Source organism: Myxine glutinosa, chromosome 7 (assembly GCF_964187855.1).
Source record: "Myxine glutinosa chromosome 7, kmMyxGlut1.1, whole genome shotgun sequence".
In the NCBI taxonomy this organism is placed as follows: Eukaryota; Metazoa; Chordata; class Myxini; order Myxiniformes; family Myxinidae; genus Myxine; species Myxine glutinosa.
In genome coordinates this window covers 189,195,550-189,222,070 of record NC_136267.1, presented here as the reverse complement: position 1 = coordinate 189,222,070, position 26,521 = coordinate 189,195,550, and the positions used below count along the sequence as shown (strand labels likewise).

General features: G+C 46.7%; 1 protein-coding gene across 1 annotated transcript in view; it reads right to left on the bottom strand.

The window, feature by feature from the left end:
* Positions 1–16,154: 16,154 nt before the first annotated feature.
* FRZB (frizzled related protein) overlaps positions 16,155–26,521 on the bottom strand; it is a 44,515-nt gene continuing 34,148 nt past the window's right edge. Inside the window, exons 4-6 of the mRNA XM_068123739.2 lie at positions 17,507–17,714; positions 17,278–17,341; positions 16,155–16,645 (exon numbers count right to left, since the gene is read on the bottom strand). Coding sequence (XP_067979840.1) covers positions 16,502–16,645; positions 17,278–17,341; positions 17,507–17,714 — 416 coding nt within the window. The 3' untranslated portion in view covers positions 16,155–16,501. The remainder of the gene's footprint in view (positions 16,646–17,277; positions 17,342–17,506; positions 17,715–26,521) is intronic.

Genomic DNA, 26,521 nt, shown 5'->3' with positions numbered 1-26,521 from the left:
AATGAGGGAGGAGGCAAGTCGACTACAACTGGGTGAAGGCCTTGTTCAGGAATTACTATGGTTTACAGCAAAAAGTGGCAAGAATGCTACAAGGAGAGCAGGGTCAGTCTATGACTCCGAAATGTTACCACAACAGCGAAATCCTACACGAAGTAGTGCAGGAGCTATGAAGACATTAGGAGAAAATGTTTCATACCAGGATTCAAACACAAGTGATCAGCCCTTCCTTTCAAACAAAGTCAACATTTGTGTGGAGGCAAACGTTTTTTGCCAGATGGTGCAGATGCTTTATAAAACTTGAAAATGAAGTGAAATTGTTGTATCTTGGTGATGGTGAAGTGTTGTTTTGAAAATATATTTGTGATGCAAATGCAATAGATTGAACGATATGGAAGGAGTAAATGACCAACGAAATGTTTTGTGATTCTTGCAGGATGACGGTGTATGCCCAAGGGAATTTGATTACCAAAGTGATTGATTATTTACTTATACTTGTAATGATGTTTACTTGTAGTGATTGATTATTTACTTATACTTGTAATGATGTTTACTTGTAGTGATTGATTGTTTACTTATATTGATGTTTAGATTAATGGTTAATATAAACAAAAAACAAAAAGATGAGGGAATTGTGGAAGTGTAACTCAGTGTAACTTATTAATTGGCACTGGTAACTTATTAATTAACCTGGTAACAAAGCAGATACATTTTACATGCAAACTCTGTGAAAGACGAGTTTGTAAATGAGTCAGGAATGCGCCCGAACATGATAATCTCTTGTCCACCTGGTCACAGCCCCTGGCTGAAGCACCCCCCTATCGTTTGGTAAACGGAACTCACAACAGGAGGGGAGCGAGCTGATACCAGGACTTGGTACATGCATGACCTCGGGGCATTAGCGGAGAGGGGATTAAGTCCAGTTTGTCCATATAAACGAGAGCAAACGTGGAGTCGACAGAAGCTGCTACCAGAAGCTCTGACCAACGGGAGTGGCAGAGGAACATCAGCCGAACGAGAAGGACCATGCGAAAAGAGTTAACCTGATCCATTATATTATGCGGTATTATTTGGTAAATGGAATGAAGTGAATAACCAGTTAATAAACCAGACCTTTTGTAAACCTGTGTCCGGTCATTGGAGTCCTGTGAGTCTCTCAGCTACAAATTCTCCAACACCCCACACACACATCCTCCACCATGTTCAGAATTAAACACAGGTTCGTATTTCATAATGGACCATCCCCAAGACGCCATGCTTACCTTGGCGACATCCACTCGAAATCCCAGCGGTGCCTCCAGATTGTCGGGGAAGTGGTGTGAGACTCAAGACTCCAATGATGTCACAGGTTTACGAAAGATCACACCTTTATTAACTGGTAGTTCACTTCATTCCAATACCAAATAATACCGTTTAACTCAATGGACCAGGTAACTCTATCCGCATAGTCCCTCTTTCGTGGCTGCAGCGCCGTACTCCTGGTACGCGTTCATTCCGTCGGGCAGGGCTTCTGAGGATGAGTGCTGCCCTGACTCAAAGTCTCTTCTGTTTATATGGGCAAACTTCAGTTAATCCTCTGTGCGCTGAAATCGTAATCCCTTCTCCGCTGCTTCTAATCCGTTCTCCGCAAACGTTACTCGGTCGCCTCACTGGCACCAGCTCACTCCCCTCCTGCTGCGAGTTCCATTTACCAAACAATAGGGGGGGTGCTCCAGCCTGGGGCTGTGACCAGGTGGACAAGAGATTACCATGTTCGTGCACATTCCTGACATTCATTTACGAAATCGTCTATCTGCTTCGTTACCAGTCCCAATCAATGAGTTACCAGTCCCAATCAATGAGTTACATTTCCACACTACCAAGGAGGAAGCGGACAACGCAGTGAGTTTATAGTTCCTTATTCCAAAGAGGTCACTGTAGCACTGGCGCGCTCCGGGCTGCGCACCCGGTGTATATCCTGAGGCCACGCCTACCCCTCGGGCGTGGCCGCCGCCCACTTGGTGCGCGGAATGATGTCACCATGCCAGTGGGCTTTCGTGTCCGCCACACGCGCCCCCCCAGAATTCCCGCGCACCTGGAGGGCCAGTTTGCAGGGCAAACGGATGACCCGGCCGAAGCGCCCTCTGGTGACCGGCGGCGTCCGGGGTGCAGGGATGCCAGGTGGGATGCCCCCGGCTGTACCCGGGATGGGTGCCAGACCGGGGGGCGGCGTGCCTGCGGGGCTGGGCGGTGCCGGGGGTCCGCCCGCAGGGGGGCGGCCCCGACGCGGGGGCCGAGCCACCGGCGGTGGGTGGTCCACGTCGAGGTGGGCCGGCTTGAGGCGGTCTATGGAGACCCGGTCAGGAGTGCCGCCGATGTCCAGGGTGAAATGTTTCACCCAGTTCTCCAGCACGTGGAAAGGCCCGTCGTACGGGGGCCGCAGTGGTGTCCGGTGGGCGTCGTGCCGGACAAAGACGTACTCCGCGGTGCGAAGCTCCGGGGCGACGTGTGTAGGAGGGTGCCCGTGGTGCGCCGTCGGCACCGGGGCGAACCTCCGGGCGGTCTCCTGCAGCGCAGAACGCTCCTGCGCCGCGGACCAAGGTGCTGTGGGGTCAGGGAGGAACTCGCCCGGCACCCGCAGCGGTTGTCCAAAGACCAACTCCGCCATGGATGCGCGCAGGTCCTCCTTGGGCGCCGTCCGGAGGCCCAGCAGGACCCAGGGGAGCCTGTCGACCCTACCGCCGTCGCAGAGGGTGGCCCGGAGCGCGGCCTTCAACGAGCGGTGGAATCGCTCGCACAGGCCGTTGGCCTGGGAGTGGTAGGCCATGGTTCGGTGCAGCTGGACCCCGAGCCCCCGCGCGACCGCGGCCCAGAGCTCCGAGGTGAACTGGGGGCCGCGGTCGGACGAGATGTCCGAGGGGGCGCCGAACCGGGCGTCCCAGGTGGCGATGAACGCCTGCGCGACGTCTGCCACCGTCGTCGCCGCCAAAGGCACGGCCTCCGGCCACCGGGTGGTGCGGTCCACCATGGTGAGGACATGGGCGAAACCCCGCGAGGGGGGCAGAGGTCCCACCAGGTCCACGTGAACGTGGTCGAACCGACGTTCCGGCACCGTAAACGGGGCCAAGGGGGCCTGGGTGTGTCGGTGCACCTTTGCGCGCTGGCACGTGAGGCACGTCCTGGCCCAGCCACGGATGGCCTTCCGGAGGCCATGCCAGACAAACTTGTCGGCGACCAACCGCTGGGAGGCCCTCGTGCCCGGGTGGGACAGGCCGTGGATGGCGTCAAAAACCTGGCGCTGCCAGCCTGCGGGCACGATGGGGCGAGGCCGCCCGAGGGAGACGTCGCAAACGAGGGCCGTGCCCGCGCCGTCGAAGGGCACCTCGGTGATGCGGAGGCCTGTGATGGCGGTCCACAGGGCCTGGACCCCGGGGTCGGCGGCCTGGTCCGCTGCCATCCGGGCATAGTCGATGCCAAGGTGGACTGCGTGGGCGACGGCCCGGGAAAGGCAATCGGCCACCGGGTTGTCCTTTCCCGCGACGTGCCGGATGTCTGTCGTGTACTCGGACACGGCCGCGAGGTGACGTTGTTGCCGGGCCGACCACGGCTCGGCGACCTTGCCCATCGTGAAAACCAGCGGTTTGTAGTCGACGAAGGCCGTGAACGCACGGCCCTCGAGCAGATGGCGGAAGTGCCTGACCGCCATGTGAAGCCCAAGCAACTCGCGGTCGAAGGTGCTGTAATGGCGTTCGGGCGGGCGAAGCTGCCGGCTGAAGAACGCCAGCGGTTGCCAAGCTCCATGCACCCATTGCTCGTACACCGCGCCCACCGCGTAGTCCGAGGCGTCGGAGGTGAGGGCGATCGGTGCATCGGGCGCCGGGTGCGCGAGCATGGTGGCGTTGGCCAAGGTGAGCTTCGCGCCCGAGAACGCCGCGTCCATCTGCCCGGTCCAGGTAACGTCACCTTTGCCCGGCTTCCCTCAAAGGGCCTCATGTAAGGGGCGCAGGGGCTGGGCGATGCGGGGCAGGAACCGATGGTAAAAGTTTACCATGCCCAGTAACTCCTGGAGCCCCTTGACCATGCGGGGGCGCGGAAACCCCTTCACCACCTCCACCTTGGCCGGTAGGGGGACGGCCCCGTGCCTGGTGACGCGGTGCCCCAAAAAGTCGATTTCAGCGACACCGAACCGGCACTTGGCGGGGTTCACAATCAGGCCGTGGTGGCCCAGACGTTCGAAGAGCATGCGGAGGTGACGAAGGTGCTCTTCGCGGGACGCTCTAGCGACGAGGATGACGTCTAGGTAGACGTACAAAAAATCCAAGCCACGCAAGACGCTGTCCATGAGGCACTGGAACGCCTGAGCCGCATTTTTCAAACCGAAGGGCATCTGAAGAAATTCGAAAAGCCCGAATGGCATGATGACAGCCGTCTTCGGGATGTCCTCCGGCCTGACAGGGACCTGATGGTAGCCGCGCACGAGGTCCACCTTTGAAAAGAAGGACATATTCGCCAAGCGGGCGGAAAAGTCCTGAATGTGGGGGACGGGGTAGCGGTCGGGGGTGGTGGCGTCGTTTAGGCGCCGGTAGTCCCCGCACAGTCGCCATCCCCCGCCGGGCTTGGGCACGATGTGCAGCGGGGATGCCCACGTGCTCTCGGAGCGCCGCACGATGCCGAGCCGCTCCAGCGTAGCGAACTTCGCTTTCGCTACCGCGAGCTTCGTCGGCTCGAGGCGGCGTGCCCGGGTGTAGACCGGTGGCCCGGTGGTGGGGATGTGGTGTTCCACCCCATGCTTGACGGTCCCCGCCGAGAAGGTCGGCCGCGTGAGGGCCGGAAAACCCGCGAGGAGGCGGGCGAATTCGTCTGCTGCCGGAAGCGTACAGATGAACCTGGCCGGAACGGAACCGCTCAGCAAGCCGCTCGGCGAGCCGCTCGATGAGCCACTCTGTGAGCTGCCCAACGAGCCGGGCAGCGCACACGCGAGCAAGCTGAACGTCTCAGCCTGGACAAGCCTTCTGCGCTTTACATCGACCAGTAATCCATTAGCACATAAGAAGTCCGCGCCGAGCAGTGCCATGGGCACGTCGGCCAAAACGAACGACCAACGGAAAACCTGACCTCCGAACCGCAGGGAGAGACAGCGTTTTCCGTACGTGCGTATAGACGTACCATTGGCCGCAAGCAGAGCGGGGCCCCGGCCCGCGGTGTGCTTGTCGGACGTACCGGCAGGAACGACACTCACCTGCGCTCCCGTATCGCACAGGTAACGGTGCCCGGACAAGGTGTCCGTTATGTACAGCAGGCTGTTGGAATTGCCGACGCTCACCGTTGCCACCGAGCGCCGGCTCGCCCGTTTCCCGACCTGCCGAATGAGCACGGCGGGCGACACTGCCGAGCCTCGTGGCCGAACTTGGTGTGGAAGGAACACCAGGCGGGCAGCTGCGGCGTCGGAGGCCGCGGTTTTCTTTGCGGCGGCGGCGGTGGTGGTGGTGGTGGTGGGAGGGGCGTGACGGCGGACACGAGGTGCGGTGCATCGGAGAAAGCTTCTGGAGCCTCGGGAGCGGCAACCGCGCCAAGACTCGCCTGCGTGTCCAAAACCGCGTAGTATTTGTCGGCCTCAGCAACGAGCGCACGGGGTTCCATTAACGCGGAACCAGCCAAAGCGAGGCGGACTTGTGCTGGCAGCTGGCATCGAAACAACGCCCGGAATAGAGCGTTCGGGGTTTCGTCGCCCATGAGCGCCAGCATATGGTCCATACGGACTGACGGTCGCGTGTCCCCGATCTCGGGGAGGTCCAAGAGGCGATCGGCCCGTGCGTCCACCGTAAGGCTGAATGTGGCGAGGAGGAGATGCTTGACCACCTCGTACTTGCCGTCGGCAGGTGGATTCCTTAGGACCGATACGACGTGGGTGGCCGTGCCGGGCCCGAGGGCGGCGACCACGTGGCAGTACATGGTCTCGTCCACCGTGATGCCTCGAAGTCGGAACTGGGCTTCCGCCTGCAGGAACCAAACTTCGGGTTGTGATTCCCAGAATTCGGGGAGCTAGATGGAGACCGCATTGGTAGCCATTGTTGCGGCGGTTTCGGGGAGTCAGCGACGGCTGACTCGAATGTCGGAGGTCACCAATGAAGCACGCGGTACTACGCGCGTGACTTGCTACCAAGGAGGAAGCGGACAACGCGGTGAGTTTATAGTTCTTTATTCCAAAGAGGTCACTGTAGCACTGGCGCGCTCCGGGCTGCGCGCCCAGTGTATAACCTGAGGCCACGCCTAACCCTAGGGCGTGGCCGCCACCCACTTGGTGCACGGAATGATGTCACCATGCCAGTGGGTTTTCGTGTCCGCCACAAGTCCCCCTTTCACTCTGCGGGGCGACGGGGGACAACAGCGTGATCCTGCTTTCTCTTCCGCCCCACTGCGTGGGGAATATGGACACTGATAGCATATTTTTATTCGTCTCCTCAATCATATGTCTGATTTTATTCAACCCAAACTGCACGGGGATGTAGTCTGTCTGTTTGTCTAAATAAACCATTATTTGGAAATTTACCTTGTCTATTTGTATAGCCTCTATCAGGAGTTTGGCTGAGGGGGTCCTTATTACCCCCACCTACCCTATATTTTGTAAAATAGACTAGAACGGTTTAGAATTACGGTTAGAGAAAATGCTAAAATAAGTTATGTAAATTAAAGATAAATTCAGGGTCATCCATTGGGTGGCTTCTCAGGAAACATTTTTGTCCCCCGTCGCACCGCGGAGCGAAAGGGGGACTATGGTTTTCCCCTCCATCCGTGTGTGCGTGCGTGCGTCCGTGCATGTGTGCGTGCGTGCGTAAGCGATGGGCCAAATTCTAATTTGGTGTGTGGGTGCAACCCACGTCAAAATCCAAGATGGCTGCCGCCATGTATGTCTGACACCACGTATGTCTGAACCTTGTGAGCGGATTATCTTGAAAAATAAGCGAAGTACCAACTTCTAATGTGGTGTGTGGATGTACCAAGGCATAAGGAAGAACCCTATTGAAAATTGGGTCGCCACGTCAAAATCCAAGATGGCCGCCTTCCGTCTTCCACTTTGCCAACTCACATCACTTCACCGACGGGGGGCCTAGGCGTAACGCTTATTGATTCACTTTTGAAACTTTGTACATATCAAACAGAGCAGGTAACTTGTAATGAAAAGTAAGAGAAACAATTTGGGTGTTGAGATTACAAGTGAAGAGGAAATAAAGAGAACAGAGATCTATACATATACACATTGGGAAATTAAAGGAAGGGGAGAAATTTAATGGAAAAAAGCAACATACGGTACGGTAAGTGAGAAAGGAGAATGTAAAAAGGAGGACCTATTGGTATAAAAACAAAGCCGGTGGTGTACAAAGGAGGACCCAGTGGTGTAGAAAGGAGGGCCCGGTGGTGTAGAAAGGAGGACACAGTGGTGTAGAAAGGACACAGTGGTGAGGAAAGGAGGGCCCGGTGGTGCACAAAGGAGGACCCAGTGGTGAAGAAAGGAGGGCCCGGTGGTGTACAAAGGAGGACCCAGTGGTGAAGAAAGGAGGGCCCGGTGGTGCAGAAAGGTGGGCCCGGTGGTGAGGAAAGGAGGGCCGGTGGTGTAGAAAGGTGGGCCCGGTGGTGTAGAAAGGTGGGCCCGGTGGTGTAGAAAGGTGGGCCCGGTGGTGTAGAAAGGAGGGCCCAGTGGTGAGGAAAGGAGGGCCCGGTGGTGTCGAAAGGAGAACCAGTGGTGAGGAAAGGAAGACCCGGTGGTGTACAAAGGAGGACCCAGTGGTGAAGAAAGGAGGGCTCGGTTGTGTAGAAAGGTGGGCCCGGTGGTGAGGAAAGGAGGGCTGGTGGTGTACAAAGGAGGACCCAGTGGTGAAGAAAGGAGGGCCTGGTGGTGTAGAAAGGAGGACCCAGTGGTGAGGAAAGGAGGGCCCGGTGGTGTAGAAAGGAGGACCCAGTGGTGAAGAAAGGAGGGCCTGGTGGTGTAGAAAGGTGGGCCCAGTGGTGAGGAAAGGAGGGCCCGGTGGTGTATAAATGTGGGACCGGTGGTGAGGAAAGGAGGGCCCGGTGGTGTAGAAAGGTGGGCCCGGTGGTGTAGAAAGGAGGACCCAGTGGTGAGGAAAGGAGGACCTGGTGGTGTAGAAAGGTGGGCCCGGTGGTGAGGTAAGGAGGGCTCGGTTGTGTAGAAAGGTGGGCCCGGTGGTGTAGAAAGGTGGGCCCGGTGGTGTAGAAAGGAGGACCCAGTGGTGAGAAAAGGAGGACCCAGTGGTGAGGAAAGGAGTGCCCGGTGGTGTAGAAAGGTGGGCCCGGTGGTGAGGAGAAAGGTGGGCCCGGTGGTGCAGAAAGGAGGACCCAGTGGTGAGGAAAGGAGGCCCTGATGGTGTCGAAAGGTGGGCCTGGTGGTGTAGAAAGGAGGGCCCGGTGGTGCATAAAGGTGGGCCCGGTGGTGTAGAAAGGTGGGCCCGGTGGTGCAGAAAGGAGGACCTGGTGGTGTAGAAATGTGGGCCCGGTGGTGTAGAAAGGTGGGCCCAGTGGTTCAGAAAGGAGGACCTTGGTGGTGTAGAAAGGTGGGCCCGGTGGTGCAGAAAGGAGGGACCGGTGGAGAGGAAAGGAGGGCCCGGTGGTATAGAAAGGAGGACCCAGTGGTGAGGAAAGTAGGGCCCGGTGGTGTAGAAAGGTGGGCCCGGTGGTTCAGAAAGGAGGACCTTGGTGGTGTAGAAAGGTGGGCCCGGTGGTGCAGAAAGGAGGGATCGGTGGTGTAGAAAGGAGGGACCGGTGGTGTAGAAAGGAGGGACCGGTGGTGTAGAAAGGAGGGACTGGTGGTGTAGAAAGGAGGACCCCGTGTTGGTGGTGTATAAAGGTTAAGAGTAGAGGGAAGAGAACAATTTGAAAGGCAGGAGGTTGGTGTGAATACTCCCATCATGTTGTGATCTTCATTAGTTACACTTCCATGATTAGGAAAAAATCAGTATTTCAAAAGAATCCAGGTGAAAGTGAAAATACCACTAAAAACAATCCAAGGTAAATCACGAGTTCTCTTGCAGTTTGTATGTTTTATTGTAATTGAAAACTCTCGATGACATAAAATGACGTCATGACTGTATATATGTGATTGATAGGCAGTCTGAGACCACAGCTCATATGGAAAGGCAGAATAGTTTGTTATAAATGTTATAAAGTGAAGCAAATATTACAAGTTCAAAAGAATAAAAAAGGCCTCCATGTTGGGTTAAACGTTCGGGTATGGATTGCTTGATTGTGCCAATATGTCCAATTTAACAACAAATCTGAGGGAAATGCAGGGGAAACGGGTTCATTGGGGCATCCGTTGGCCAATGCTAGTAGTTGGCACCTGACACATCAGTACTCAACATCATCAGCCAATAGTAGCTGCTAGATTGGCACCTGACACATCAGCATTCAACATCATCAGCCAATAGTAGCTGCTAGATTGGCACCTGACACATCAGCATTCAACATCATCAGCCAATAGTAGCTGCTAGATTGGCACCTGACACATCAGCACTCAACATCATCAGCCAATAGTAGCTGCTAGATTGGCACCTGACACATCAGCACTCAACATCATCAGCCAATAGTAGCTGCTAGATTGGCACCTGACACATCAGCATTCAACATCATCAGCCAATAGTAGCTGCTAGATTGGCACCTGACACATCAGCACTCAACATCATCAGCCAATAGTAGCTGCTAGATTGGCACCTGACACATCAGCACTCAACATCATCAGCCAATAGTAGCTGTTCGAGTGGATGTGCTTATACACCGCATTCCCTTCTACCTTGTGTGTACTTCCACCCACACACTGAAATCCTCAAAACTTTTCCAGTATTCAAGGCCCAAACTACCAATTGTAATTTCTCTTTCATTGCAAAAACAGGTAGGATGACCTAATCTCGTGGTAACCTGAAAATATATTGCATCAGCCACTGACCAACAACCATTTTTGAAGAGACCGTGGCTTCGGTGGGACACAAAATATTCTGAAGGTCCAGGTGGAGGTGCTTTCAGGTAGTCATGTACAGCATGTACTCCAGCAGGTAGGCCTTGAACCATTGATCATTGACCCTGTGCCATTTTCCCTTTTGCAGTGAAGTGTTTCCATGGACTTGTTATTCCTGGTTTATTTTACTGGTTTATTTTTATTTTTTTTCTGGTTTTTTATTTATTTAATTTTTTTATTATTATTTATTTATTTCTTTATTTTATTTTTATATTTTTTATTTTATTTATTTATTTTTATTGGTTTTATTTTTTATTTGCTGGTTTTATTCTGGTTTTATATTTTATTTTAGTTTATTCCTGGTTTATTTTTATTTTATTCTGGATTGTTTTCACCAATTAGCGCACACAGCATCGTCCTCCTGGACCGTGTTTACCTTCTATTTTCATTTTGGGATCAAGTGGGAAGAGGCAAGGACAAGAAGGGGAACCCGGAAACCCCCAATTTACCAGAGAAGTGTGTTACATATTTATGTGAATGTATGTGAATTACCATTCAGGTCTTTGCTTATCAATGTGTAGTAGATTAAGGGTTGTTGTGGTTGGAGGGTCAGGAGCCCTTCTGAAAAAGAGACCGGAAACGGAAGAGGAAAAGACACGAGGAAGAAAAGCGACGAGGATTCTTCTTCCTCGCCCCGCTCCGACAAAAGGTGGGATCGATCTTGCGCCGCGTGGAAAAGCGGCGTTCCCAAGCCCGTCTGGCGAGAGGAGTTACCGGGACGTGTACCTACCCAGTGGAGACGTCAAGTTGCCGTGGGGCCGTGCATCGACCCCGCGTCTGGCACCGTTCGCGGCACCGTCTGCAAAGACGCGTACGGGTCGCACGTTGGGGCCTAACACGCGTGGCAAGCGGCGTGTGGCTTTGGCTTGCTTTACAGTACCCGCTTCGCGTGGCCACGAGGGGGCTGTAGCCGTGGTTCACGGTGCGATACATGCCCGGTGGAAACATGTCCACCCGGGGTTCGTTCAACCACCCGAGTGCGGCGAAGCCGACCATCATCTTGGTCAGGAGGGGCCCAGAGACATTGTGAGGGACAGAGACCAAAAGGGGGTCGTGAGTACAAAAGGGGACACACATATATAAGATGGCCATCTTAATCATCTAGGGAATTGATTGTGGAGTGTGAATTGTTGATGGTTGTCTATTGTTGATTGCTCGGGGAAAATATCCTTGATTGTAGCATTGAAATTGTATGGTATCATTACCCTTGAAATATATCATTGAAACTCAGTTTCTCTTGTGGGGAATTCATATGGATTGCGTGGCGAAAGCGCATATGTGATAGAACTTTCTGGCGAAGTTCCTCTCACGGTCCGGGGGTCACCGAGACCAGGTAGTCACCGAGGGGACCACGTAACAGAATTGGGGGCTCGTCCAAATTACGATTTGCGGATTCGCAATTGGGTCTACGTCCGGGATCTAAAAGTGTATTTGTATAAAATAATAAAATAATATTTTTATTAATTAAAATTTATTAATTAAGTATTAATTGGTAAATTTTTTGGGGGAAATTGGGGTAAAGTCTTGGGTGAAGGTTAACAGGTGTTAACGATAGTCACCATGGCGTTTGTGGCACAGAACTTTGCGGTAACACCGAGTGAGGCACAGTTCCGAGCGTTACTAAAGTCGGACCTCTTGAAATTGGCCAAACATTTTAACTTGGAGGTCCGAACTAATTTGAGGAAGGCAGAGTTGCAGGCCACGGTGATACAATCTATGGTGGGATTAGGAACATGGGACGAGTTAGCCTGGGAGTGGCTACCCGAAGAACCAGAAGACGTTGAGCTCCGGAAACTGGAGTTGCAATTACGGAGCCAGGAACGGATCAAAGAAGAAGAAAGGAAAGCAGAAAAGGAAAGAGCAGAAGAAGAAAGGAAAGCAGAAAAGGAAAGAGCAGAAGAAGAAAGGAAAGCAGAAAAGGAAAGAGCAGAAGAAGAAAGGAAAGCAGAAAAGGAAAGATCAGAAGACGAAAGGAAAGCAGAAGAGAGGAGAGAAGAGAAGCAAGCAGAGGAAAGGAGAGTGGAACGAGAACTCCAGGAAAGGTTAAAAGAAGAAGAAAGGAAAGCAGAAGCGAGGAGAGAAGAGAAACAAGCAGAGGAAAGGAGAGTGGAACGAGAACTCCAGGAAAGGTTAAAAGAAGAAGAAAGGAAAGCAGAAGAGAGGAGAGAAGAGAAACAAGCAGAAGAGAGGAAAGCTGCAAGGGAACTCGAAGCAGAGGAGAGAAAAGCAGAAAGGGAATTAAAGGAACGTGACATGGAGCTTCGGCAGGAAATTAAATTCAAGGAGCTGGAGTTAATGAGAGAACGGGGAGAGGCACCACCCTTGCTGACGGGGTCGACACCTAACCAGAAAACCTGGGATGTGGGCAGACATGTGAGGCTGGTTCCACCGTTCAGTGAAAAGGAAGTCGCGAAATTTTTTCCACACTTTGAGAAAGTGGCTCGACAATTAAACTGGCCGGAGGAGGCCTGGACCATACTAGTGCAAAGTGTGCTGGTGGGAAAAGCTCAAGAGATTTATTCGGCGCTACCAATGGACCAATGTGCAGATTATGAGGTACTGAAGAAGCACATCCTCAAAGCCTATGAGTTGGTTCCGGAAGCTTACAGGCAAAAATTCAGGAATGCCAGGAAGAGGGAGAGTGAGACCCATGTGGAGTTTGCCAGAGTGAAAGAAAACATGTTTGATCGGTGGTGTGAGTCAAAAGGAGTCGGGAAAGACTTCGAAACATTGCGTGACTTGATCTTGGTGGAGGAATTCCAGCAGTGTGTCCACGAGGACATCAAAGTGTACCTGCAGGAAAAGAAAGTACCAAAGTTGTGGGACGCAGCCACCATGGCAGATTATTATGCCTTAACCCACCGAATAGGGGTCCACGAACCTAACTCCTCGCCTAGATCTCCGCAGGGGAGGTGGGGAACAGCAGGTGCGGAGAACGACAATACATGGCGGCGGCATCGAGAGGATTATGGGGACAACGCGGATACCCCACCTGTTCGAAATCAGAGGGATGCGGGCCCAAGACAAACTTATATTTCGGGGGGCCCGAGGCAGACCACGAGTTTTTCCTCCGGGCCTACTTGCGCTTTTTGCAAGAAACCTGGACACTTGATGTCCAGTTGTTACCGCATGAAAAGGGAAGACCCAGAGCGGAGTCCGACTATTACGACTCCAAATGCAATGGCCATTGTGAGAAATCGCCATCAAAAGGGTTACCAACCATTTATTTCAGAGGGGTTTGTGTCACTGGATGGAGCCTCGACTAACCGGAGACCGGTTAGGATATTGAGGGACACAGGAGCACATCAATCTTTAATGCTTGAAGGCATTTTGCCATGGTCCGAGGAGACGGCAACGGGGGATAGTGTTCGTTTACAGGGGATCGGGGGCGGTGTTAGTGCTCCACTTCATGTCATCCATGTGGAGTCCGATTTGGTGTCAGGACTGGTCACCGTCGGTTTACAAGCCACGCTTCCTGTAGAGGGTGTATCTGTGGTTATCGGGAATGATTTGGCCGGGGGTCAAGTTTATGGTAACCTGAGGGTTGGTAAAGAGCCCAGCAGGAAAAATAACACCACACCAGCTCGGGATGGCGACAAAAGTACCAAGTTATTTGTAGGGGGACTGAACTTCAAAACAGAGGAAGAAGTTCTGACCTCTGTCTTCAACAGATATGGGCCGCTGGTGGAAGTGCGGTTGGTAAGAGACAGGGAAACGCAACAGGCAAGAGGGTTCGGCTTTGTCACGTTTGCAAGCACAAAAGACGCCAGAGAGGCAGAGAAGAATTGGAATGGCAAGGATTTGGAGGGTCGGACCATAACAGTAGGGAAGGCATTTCGTAGGCGTCGAGAGGTCTACAGGAGAGGACAACTGGGCGGTAGTTTTGGTGGTGGCCGCAATCAATATTATTATGGAGGCTCCCTGAGTTACGGCAGCTCCCGAAGGAAGGATTGTCAAAGTAGTGGCCGAGAAGGAGACCGCTATTCATGGGACTACAGTGACAAGCGGTCCCACCATAATTATTAGGGAAGTTCTGAAAAGCTGAAGCACTGAATGCGGCGGAGCCGCCGAGCCAAGATTCCTACACGGATTAACCGTGAACGCCACGTTCCTAAAGGCGTCCAGGTAGTGAACTTTCATGCACGGACTAACCGTGAACTCCACGTTCCTCAAGGCGCCCAGGTAGAGAACTTTCCTGCACGGACTAACCGTGAACTCCACGTTCCTAAAGGCATCCATGTAGTGAATACTCGGCTTGGCCTCCCGAAAAAAGTGCTATCGAGTTGCTTAACTTTGGATCTTTGATCAACCCCTTAACCTTCATTCACAAGAAACTGACAGTCAAAGTCAGAGGGTCAGGAGATGGAGTTTGGCTTGGCAGGAGTCCAATGGGAAATTGAACATGTAAAGGGCAGGGACAATGTCGTGGCTGGTGCTTTGTCCAGAGTGAATTACCTTTGAAAATCTCTGGGGGTTGTGTGAAATTTTGTTGCTTTATTTTTAAGTGATAACTGTGCCCGGGGGGAACTGATAATGTGGGGGGGGTTGAGTTATCTGGTTTGTTTCTCCAAATTGGCCGGCAAAGAAAGTTTTCGCTGGGTTCAAACTTTCTTTCTTGAAGGGGGGGAGTGTTACATATTTATGTGAATGTATGTGAATTACCATTCAGGTCTTTGCTTATCAATGTGTAGTAGATTAAGGGTTGTTGTGGTTGGAGGGTCAGGAGCCCTTCTGAAAAAGAGACCGGAAACGGAAGAGGAAAAGACACGAGGAAGAAAAGCGACGAGGATTCTTCTTCCTCGCCCCGCTCCGATAAAAGGTGGGATCGATCTTGCGCCGCGTGGAAAAGCGGCGTTCCCAAGCCCGTCTGGCGAGAGGAGTTACCGGGACGTGTACCTACCCAGTGGAGATGTCAAGTTGCCGTGGGGCCGTGCATCGACCCCGCGTCTGGCACCGTTCGCGGCACCGTCTGCAAAGACGCGTACGGGTCGCACGTTGGGGCCTAACACGCGTGGCAAGCGGCGTGTGGCTTTGGCTTGCTTTACAGTACCCGCTTCGCGTGGCCACGAGGGGGCTGTAGCTGTGGTTCACGGTGTGATACATGCCCGGTGGAAACACGTCCACCCGGGGTTCGTTCAACCGCCCGAGTGCGGCGAAGCCGACCATCATCTTGGTCAGGAGGGGCCCAGAGACATTGTGAGGGACAGAGACCAAAAGGGGGTCGTGAGTACAAAAGGGGACACACATATATAAGATGGCCATCTTAATCATCTAGGGAATTGATTGTGGAGTGTGAATTGTTGATGGTTGTCTATTGTTGATTGCTCGGGGAAAATATCCTTGATTGTAGCATTGAAATTGTATGGTATCATTACCCTTGAAATATATCATTGAAACTCAGTTTCTCTTGTGGGGAATTCATATGGATTGCGTGGCGAAAGCGCATATGTGATAGAACTTTCTGGCGAAGTTCCTCTCACGGTCCGGGGGTCACCGAGACCAGGTAGTCACCGAGGGGACCACGTAACAAGTGGTAAATATTGCAGCAATGCTTCCCACAATATGCAAAGGTGTGCGAAGAGGGCCCAGGTGTCTGCACAACAGTTCCTCCTCATTCATGTCCTGGTGAATGAAACTGTTTTTGGAGAGCGATACACGAATGAATCATGAGAAAAAAGCAATTCATTTGGTGTATTTTAAAATGTTATTCCAAAGTGTTATTTAAATTGTAGAAAATTTGGTAACAGGTGTATTTGAATTCATCATCATTCATGTACAATTGTGTTAAGAATCGGAGATTACCGCAATCACCTGGGATTTGCACAGAGGAATCCTCTCAAGTTATGGCTGGGTAATTAATTAATCATTTACCTGATATGTATTTTGTTCACCTTGAAATACCGTTACCATGTGTCCCTGTTCTTCTTCTCTTCTCTTTCATACCGTCAATTTCAAAATACTCAGAAATCGATCAATCCAGACTGAGAAATGTTTAAATTTTCACTGAACGATTCAATCATATCCGGAGAGTTCATTCTTCAAACAACTTACAGAATGAATTTGGGGGTAAAGGGGGTTCAGCTTTGTCATCCCCCACAACCCCAAGGTCCATGACACTCTTCTGGAGACTAAGAATGATGGAGTGCTCATCGGAATGGCTCTCTACTCCGTTCTTGGCAATGAAGGAAGTTTTTATTAAAACGCGATATTCCTTTGATATTGTGCGACTTGTATTCCAACAGATAATGCGAGTTTAGAAATTAGAACTTGTGTCACAAAACCTTTGATTCGCCTTGTCGGAGGATTGGGGTTTTTGTTTTAACATTTTCATTGAAGGCGAATGAGCCCGGATGCTGCATGTGCGGACATGCAAACGTTGGGGTAAAAACATAGTGCAACATTCTTTAAAGCTAACCACAGTATTGTTTTCTCTCAAACTTCATACAAAACATCAACAACATGACGACAAAAGCTCCAACCCTAAAACACGAGCACGACCTGCTACACCCCCGGCTCTTCTGCTTGGGAACTCCTGGGGCCGAGGATCATTTTTCTTTTTCGTTCTTTTGAAGATTCTCTCTTCCTTCCTCGTTTCCGCTTCCTGCCTCGACCATTTCTCCTTCGTTGCAGCCTTTGATCCCAGCGCTGAAAAAAACCACAATGGAATGTCGCAAATGTTGAAACAAATATTCGGCTAAACAACTACACTGAAATATGGAGTTCATAAAACACCTTGCCCCATTGGGCCTTTGGGCTCTTTAAGGGTCTTCAGGGTCTTCGGGGTCTTTGGGGTTGATAAGGGTCTTTGGAATATTTTCAGTCTTTGGGGTATTTTAGGTCTTTGGGGTCTTCATGGTCTTTTGGATCCATTCGGTGTTCTCAATCTTTTAGGTCTTCAGGGTCTTTTAGGTCCATTGGGTCCTCGGGTATTTTGAGTCTTCTGGGTCTTGGCGGTCTTGTAGGTCCTCCGGGTGTTGAGGGAGAGGGGGTGGGTGATGGTCTTTTGGGTCCTCTGGGTACTTTAGGTTAAATATTTCAGGTTACATTTGTGGGTGGAGTCAGGTCAGCTGTCCAACCAATGGGTGAAGAGTGGACAGACATACATACATACATACATTACAAACACTTGCTCCATTATATATAGACTAGGTGTGCTATCACCAGCACCTTGATTAGAGCCCTCTTTAAAATTACATTGGAATGTGTGGTTACCTATCCGTACGGTGTACCCTTTCCAGAAGTCACGTGGATTGCGATCCATTATGCACAATGCTCACCTTCACCTTCCGTCGCAAACGTTCTTCCCAATCCTCAGCCACGCAGCCATCGAAGAGAAACAATCTGGAGAGATGGTCCACATTCCCAATGACAGCGCCTAGTACCGTGTACCTAAACTTGACTTTTTATGTTAATGAGGCTCAATTCATTCATTCATTCATTCAATAATTCTCTCCATGAAATCCAGTGTTGAAAGTATCAGGGAGGCCTGAAGTAAAATAAACACACCTTGAAAGGCCATGATCTTCATAACCCATGATGAGGTATTCCTTGTTAACCACGACCTTTGGACAAAGGCAACTCGAATTGGTGTAGATCTGCACCTCTCCCTGGGAAATGTTCAACACCGAGGACTTCAGCACCTCTTTCACCTGCACCGTGGTTTGAATCTCCTCACAATCCACCTGTTGTGTCTGTTTGACCCCAACCCGAATTACTGGATGAAACACACACCCAATCCATTATCTGACGAGCGTGGAATTGTGTATTGCACAGTTGATGTCACCTTTAATCCATCCAGAAAAATCTCATTCGTCTTTATATTCAGTTTTTTTAAAGTCCTCTAACTTGTATACAATATCTTGTTACTTAACTACAAACCCATCAAATATGAAAACTTATATGGTTGCATTTACCTAACACAATAGAAGCACAACAATGTTGTGAGGGATAAGAGAGAGGGGGAATGTACACCATGGATTTCACAATGTGCCACCCTGACTTTGAGGAAGGAGACCGTGAGGCAGTAAGGAGACCGTGAGGGAGTAAGGAGACCGGAAGGGAGTAAGGAGACCGGAAGGGAGTAAGGAGACCGGGAGGGAGTAAGGAGACCGGGAGGGAGTAAGGAGACCGGGAGGGAGTAAGGAGACCGGGAGGGAGTAAGGAGACCGGGAGGGAGTAAGGAGACCGGGAGGGAGTAAGGAGACCGGAAGGGGGTAAGGAGACCGGGAGGGAGTAAGGAGACCGGTGACGGAGTAAGGAGACCGGGATGCAGTAAGGAGACCAGGAGGGCGTAAGGAGACTAAAGGGTAAAGAGACTGGGAATGAGACGAGCAGGAGAGGAAAGGAGACCAGGGACGCTTTCCCATGTTCTTTGACAACAACATGGTCAGAGGAGCAAAATTATGTTAGAAACAACCGTAGTCATATTTGTGCAAAAATTTCAGCTTTATGTGACTGCATTGCAGAAATCCTACACATGCAGGTAGTTTTGGTGTCTGGTGCATTGTGCAACTTGTACTTATTATCGCATACAACATAATAAAACTGAGAGAAATTGTACTTTCTTATAAAATAAAATCACATTATTTCAGCTCTTATGACATTTGGACTGAAAGGAGGGCCTAGAGATATGCACACTCACATCTAAGTTGTCTAGCGTGGGTTTGAATCCCGACAGCTATAAACTGTCATCCCCGTGTTTGACAGACAGGTGATTCATCAATGTGTGTACCGTCAAACTAGGTGTTCCATCTTCCAGCATTAGTCGGTGGACGTCAACGACCCTACGGTGTCCTTCGCCAAGAGTAGTCGAGCTATCGCCGGCACCATGAAGACATTGCATGTTGCTGCCCTAACTACTTAATCGAGCGTCAAACATGGCCAGCCAGTTCGTGAAAGACTTGGGCAAAAAACGTCAGCTGAGCAACTCCACAAGAACGTGGGCATAATTGTTGCCATTAAAGAAGAAGAAGAATCTGTTATTAGATTCTCAAATTACAAATTACAAACAGATAATGTAATTACAAGAACGGGCAGTAGTGTATATATGTTGCTTCTGGGACACTCTCATTTTCCATTGACTTACATGTTAATTTTCCTCTTCACCTCATTGCCCATTAACACCTCTATTTCTCCCACCCTCATCTTTATGAACCTTTTGTCTATAGTACCTATCCTTAATGTTGTTCATTAGACCACTCAAACACTACAAATATTTGTTTTCCCTTATAGACCTATAATCCTTCTTCTACATATCATCTGGCAGATTATCTTTGACCCACTCAAACATCGACCCATTCACTTACATGTTAATTTTCCTCTCACCTCTTTACAAACCTTTTAGCCTTTTGACACTCAAACAATGATTCCCCCTTGGTCTTATGGTACTCTTACTATCAATGATCCCGAGTAGACCACTCAAACATCGATCCTACAAATATTTGTTTGTGCGTGGGAAATCATTTAATTCTCCTACAACTCTCTTCACCATCTAATATATTATTAAAGAAGAGGTTTGAGTTTGGTTCTTTTTCAAGATATTTTAACTGAGCTGAGATAAAATGATAAACCTCCCTCAATGTTCTTGTCTGAGCGCCTCCAGTGCCGCCCACTTTTTGGTAAGCTCCGCCCACTTTTCGGTAAGCTCCACCCACTTTTTACTAAGCTCTGCCCAGTTTTTGGTAAGCTCCGCCCCCTTTTGGTAAGCTCCACCCACTTTTTTACTAAACCCCGCCCACTTTTTACTAAGCCCCGCCCACTTTTTGTTAACCCCACCCACTTTATAAACTCTGCCATTGTATCATTTTCAGTTAAGACATGACATCATTTTCAGGGAATTTCCATCACATCATTTCCAGTTAAGACATGCCCAGGAAATTTCCACAGGAAATGACACACCCAGTCCTTATAAAAGGCACCGACCACACAGGCTTTTTCAAACACGCTTTCTGCTTCACTTGAGAATGGACTACTATGCCGAAATGGAATGGGATAACTTTGCTATTCCTTGGAGTCCTACTACCTGTGTAGAACTCAACCTTCAGATTGATGAACTGGACTCGAACCTCTTATCAATGGAGGTAAGTTTGTTTGTTTATTTATTTATTTATTTATTTATTTATTTATTTATTTATTTATTTGATTAATTATTTATTTAATTTTTTTTTTTTTGTTAGATGAGACTCGTGTAAGAGTTAACAAAGTTTATTTTAATATTCATAGAGCTTGATTTATACAAATAAAAATATTGTATTAAATTAATACATTGTTATTTTCTTTCACAGGAAATTGTATCTGAGATATGAAATGAAAATTCTGCTTTTAACACAACTTGGGATGAAGTTATTTTTTTGTTTGAAGACATTTTGAACAACCAAGACCCCCAGAACGAGTTCTACCTTGATGACCCAGCCAAAGAGTTATACCTTGGAGATCCACAAAATCCTGAAAAAGAGTTTTACCATGATGATACTTGTTGTGAGTTATCAAAACAAAACCCACTGAACAAGTTCTACCTTGATGAGCCAGAATACAAGTCATACATTGGAGACCCACAAATTTCTGAAAATTGGGAAAGGGGAGTTCTCCCTGATGGTCCGCAGTTATACTATGTGAGACACATCATAGAAACCCTAAAAAATTGTGAAACGGGAATTCTCCCTGATGGTCCGCAGTTATACTATGTGAGACACATCACAGAAACCCTAAAAAATTGGGCAAGGAGAGTTCTCCCTGATGGTCCGCAGTTATACTATGTGAGACAACATCATAGAAACCCCAAAAAATTGTGAAACGGGAATTCTCCCTGATGGTCTGCAGTTATACTATGTGAGACACATCATAGAAACCCTAAAAAATTGGGCAAGGAGAGCTCTCCCTGATGGTCCGCAGTTATACTATGTGAGACACATCATAGAAACCCTAAAAAATTGGGAAACGGGAATTCTCCCTGATGGTCCGCAGTTATACTATGTGAGACACATCATAGAAACCCTAAAAAATTGGGCAAGGAGAGTTCTCCCTGATGGTCCGCAGTTATACAATGTGAGACACATCATAGAAACCCTAAAAAATTGGGAAAGGGAAGTTTTCCCTGATGGTCTGCAGTTATACTATATGAGACTTATCACGGAAACCCCCAATATTTCTGAAAATTGTGGTTCTACCTTGGAGACTTGGAAAGATGGTTATATTTTTGGAGACTCGGAATGGGGGTTTTGTTTTGATGACTCGGAATGTGATACCTATCTTGGAGGCTCAACAGGAATGTGGTTATACCTTGGGAACTTGGAAAGTTGGTTTTATTTTGGAGACTCTACCTGTGGGGTCCATTTTGGAGACTCTTTGGATTCTAAAGCAATGAACAATGTTCTTTGTTTAATGACGCTTGATTTAAGCAATATCAAGAAAGTTCGAGGAAGAAAATGCTGGAAAATTCTTTCTTCCCATTTCTACTTCTTTAAACTTGAAAGCCTTGAAAGACAGAATTGGTAGAAGAGGAAAAAAAAAAAATGAAATACGTATTTAAAAAAAAGAAGAAAAAAAAGATTATGTTAGGGTTAGGGTGGGATTTTGAATGTGAGGGTTAGGGATGGGGTTGGGTTAGGTGTTGGGATTTTGAATGTGAGGGTTAGGGTTGGGGTTGGGTTAGGGATGGGATTGGGTTAGGGTTGGGATTTTGAATGTGAGGGTTAGGGATGGGTTGGGTTAGGGATGGGGTTGGGTTAGGGAGGGGGTTGGGTTAGGGATGGGGTTGGGTTAGGGATGGGGTTGGGTTAGGGTTTGTATATTATTATGACTCATTCACACATACACACACACAAAAGTTAAGCCCCAACTGAAAAGTTGAGGGATTCTGTGTTTGGGGTTCACAGATCTCAAGAACGTATCCCCAATGTACACACAAAAGTTAAGCCCCAACTGAAAAGTTGAGGGATTCTGTGTTTGGGGTTCAGAGATCTCAAGAACATATCCCCATTGTACACACAAAAGTTAAGCCCCAACTAAAAAGTTGTGGGATTCTGTGTTTGGGGTTCACAGATTTAAAAACGTATCCCCATTATACACACACAAAAGTTAAGCCCCAACTAAAAAGTTGTGGGATTCTGTGTTTGGGGTTCACAGATTTAAAAACATATCCCCATTACATTTTATTTATTTATTTATTATTTTCAAGGGTATTATCTGCTTACTTGTGTTTTCTGTAATTCTTGCGAGTAAAATGAACCCAAGATTTCTTCTCCATTTAAATCATATAATTTGTAGGTCCAAGGGACTGTATCCATTACATCAATGATTTTAAATAATTCACGAGTCCATTTTTGTGTATAACATTTCTCAAAATGGCTTTTCAATTTGTATATTCTTACAATATCACCAACTTTAAACTTGGGCTTTCTCAAATTAATCTCCTTTTCATATTCTAATTTTGTAAATGTTTCCGATGGTTTTGAATTTGGTGATGAATGAACTGTATTATTGTAATTATCTACAATATCCTGAATTAAATACACCCATTTTTGAGAACCGAGTTGTGTGAATTTTTTATATAGTCTCTCTTTCAAAGTACGATTAAAACGCTCAATAACAACTGCTTTTCCTTCATTAAAGGTGCTGTATAATGTAATACCCTCCCCCTTAAGAAATTTCATAAATATTTTGTTATAGAACTCTGTACCCTCATCAGTCCATAACTTCTTTGGTTTCCTTTTATTCCTATCAAATATTAGCTTAAAGGCTAACATTAAAGTATTACCTCTCTTGTTTTTCAAAGGAACAACCCAGGCAAATCTACTCCTCAAATCAATAACGGTTAAAGCATACCTGTATCCCTCATCATTATTTAGTTCGATTAAATCAGCGGACCATATGTGGTTGGTGTATTTAGAATAAACTTTCCTTCTTTTAAACTTTGTGATTATAGGTTTATGTAATTCTTTAGCCAAAAGCTCCTCAGTCTTGATGACATCATTAGAGCCTAATAGTTTTTTGAGGAATAACCAAGACCAAGTTTCAATTTAGCACTTATCATTTTTTTTACAATAAACCTATCAACTTTCTCTCTCAACGTAGGATTTTGTATCAAAGACAAATTATACAACATTTCTCTGTCTGCTTCATGTTTTTCATCCAATGTAGTGGTATTCCCATAAGCAATATCATGCTTCATACACACTCATCAACCTTATTTTTTGGTTTCGACCAAGGTTTAGCATTGTTAGCCTCATCTAATCTTTTATCCAAGTTTGTTCCGGGACCACAGAAAGAATACCCTGGAAGGTGTAATTCCCCCGGAATTCCAGTTGTTGTAAATTTACTTCCTGACAGAAACTTTTGTATGTCTCCTCCACTTTTAGGAGAGATGAATTGGCACTTTTTAGAGCCACACACTTGACATATTCCTTTTTGATAAACTCTATTATTTTTAGCTTTAACATAAGAGATATTTTTAGATTTAGTTTTATTTTTACATTTGAGACAATAACTCATATTTATTTATCAGAAAAAGTCCGACAGAGTATCAAAACCTTTTTGGTTTTCAACATATACATTTCTACCTTAATTTTTAAAACATAAAGAATCCTTAGGAATGCCTTCACTCTCTCCTCCATTTATTTACAAATAAAAACCAACTAAAGTCAAAGGCATCATCAACCACATATCTTTGTCTTCTTCATGTAAATCTCCTCGCTGAACTCATCTCAACCATTTTTAAAATCATTATCTTAGTAAGAGTCGTTAATTCTTTATTTTCCTCTTCGGTGCGTTGAGATTGATTTATTTGCTGTAATACACTCAATCTTTTACGAATCTCACTGATTTCCATCTTTTTATATTTTTCCTCCCTCTCTCTTTGCTCCCTTTTCTCCCTCTCCTCCTTCTCCTTTTTCTCCCTCTCCTCCTTCTCCTTTTTCTCCCTCTCTTCCTTCTCTCTTTTCTCCCTTTCCTCCCTCTCCTTTTTCTCCCTCTCCTCCTTCTCCTTTTTCTTCCTTTCCTCCTTCTCCTTTTTCTCCCTTTCCTCCTTCTCCTTTTTCTCCCTTTCCTCCTGCTCCTTTTTCTCTCTTTCCTCCTTCTCATTTTTCTCCCTCTCCTCCTTCTCCTTTTTCTCCCTTTCCTCCTTCTCCTCCTTCTCTCTTTCCTCCTTCTCTTCTTCAACTCCTTCCTCATCCCTTGCTACCCTTGAGCTTGAGCCCCAAAGAATATTATACATATACTCATCTGGATTTTGAGATATTCTTGTATCTATAATTATTTTTCTCATAATAGGATACCAATAAGATTTGTTGACGATTTCTAAAAGAGTTTTATATTTCATAACTTTGAGAAGTTCATTTTTATTTAATATTTTAAACAAGTCTCTATTTGTGGGTTTAGCAATATCAGTATAAGGTCAGTTTTTAATGACAAAATTTCCATATATATGCTCCAAATCATAAGGTATGTAATACCGAGCACCCTTTTCTTGTAGGTATCCCTGAATACAAAAATTATAATTCTCTTGTAGTCTTTTTCCTGCCATTTATGTATCAGAAATATATGTGAGATTAATATTATGACAGGTAATACCACCCCATCTTCCCACTACCAAATCGGTTTGTATTCCTCGGCTTTCTATCCTTATCTCATTACCTTCCTTCTTTGTCATGCTAACCATCGCTATACTATCATATATTTTTCTTTTGTTAAAATCATGTATTTGTTGTTTACTAATTGTACTTCCACATAAATCCTTATCCTCGCCAAGCGAATAATATTCTTCTTTACGAGACTGATTCAAATCATGTAGGTCTTCTAAGTTTATTGAAAAATACCAATTATACCCTAAATCAGGCATATCATACCCCCATTTATTAATTCGCATATTAACTATATGTCCTTCTTTATAAAATTCAATTGTAAGCAGGTAGTTAAATTCAATGAGGAAAGGTGTATGGTCAGTATAACCAGGTGTTGTGGTTGTAAATTTTACTTGTTCAACAAAACGTGCTGTTTTCTTTAAAAATATATATTGTGATAAATCACTGAATCTAATTAAGTCATTCGCATCTGTAGGGTTTGGATAATTGATTAATTTATAAGTATTCTTCATATTAATATTTTTACTTATACTATATTTTTGTCGTTCAGCCTGTGCCTTTGTATAATAATTTGATAAATCAATATCCTGAGAGGATTTTCCAAAGATAGAACCATCTTTTCCAACATAAGTCATTTATATTAGATTAAAAATGATATCATAAAAATTTTCATTATTGTTGAGTTGAAATAATACATATAAACATAATTGACCACAACATTTATAATTAATTTCTTGAACTTGAAATGTTTGATAAACACCATTCTGTAAGAATTGTATTACTTCAACAGGTGGTGGCATACCATAACTATCAAAATAATATTTATCCTGACTATTATGAATACAAACCCAATGAGAACCATTCTGTGTGTCTAAATTCATAATAATATTCTTTGTATTCTTATTTATATGTATTAATTCATCTCTCATACAAATAACCACATTATCAATTTTTTGAGTTTTACAATACTGAGCTAGTTCTATATTTGAGGTTATATTCTTTCCAAATTGTTTAAACCATTTATCCATTTATTTATGAGAAAGATACAATCCATTACCCCATTTAGTTAGTTTAACACCCGCTTGAGCGATAGAGGAAAGCATATCTCCAACCAACAATCTAGCTTTATCAGGTAGACTTTCAAGTTTTTGAGCAAAATCTACAATTACACCACTTCCACTAATTTGTTTCTCCAACTCCTTGTTATGTCTTTCCAATTCTTTTTGAGCTTTTAGTTGTGCCTTCCTTTCGTTAGCAGTTTTTACCGCTGCTGAAATACCACCAGTCAATGCTCCCGCCGCACTTAAACCAGCAAATAAAGGAATTAGAAACGGGAGAAATCCTCCTCTTGACTCGTCTATTGAATATTTCTTTACCATAGGTTTTGTCATTTTAATTTTAAGTGAACCAGTATCATTTAGTGTTTTTACTTGTGTGTGTGTGAGTAAAACATCAATTCTTACAGCTCCTTTTCTTTGAATTGTATTAACATTAATAATACAAGGCTTTTGATTTTGAATACAAGATGTTAATTTATTAAGATTGATTTGATTAACATATACCCCTACCATTTATTTATGAGAAAAAACCTATGTGATATTAATCATAACACCATTATCTGTATTAATCTGTAATTCTGTTTCCTCCAAAAGCAAACAATAAGCATCAACTTCTTCATTCTCTCCTCTTTCAATGTATAGAGAAGTATCCACTCTATTAGACTTTATAGTTTCCTTTTGAGAACTCAGGTCAATTGTGTAGATTGTATAAAGTTTTTGAAACGCAACCATATCCAAAATAGGGTTATTATTACCATTACTTTCACACACCTTTTGGTAAGACTTGTAGGCTTCCGCATAATTCATTTTTTTCCCAATCAATTTCCAATCTATCTCGTGGATAAAATGTTCCATCAAGAGAAACCCGAAGTTGTTTCACCTTAGCA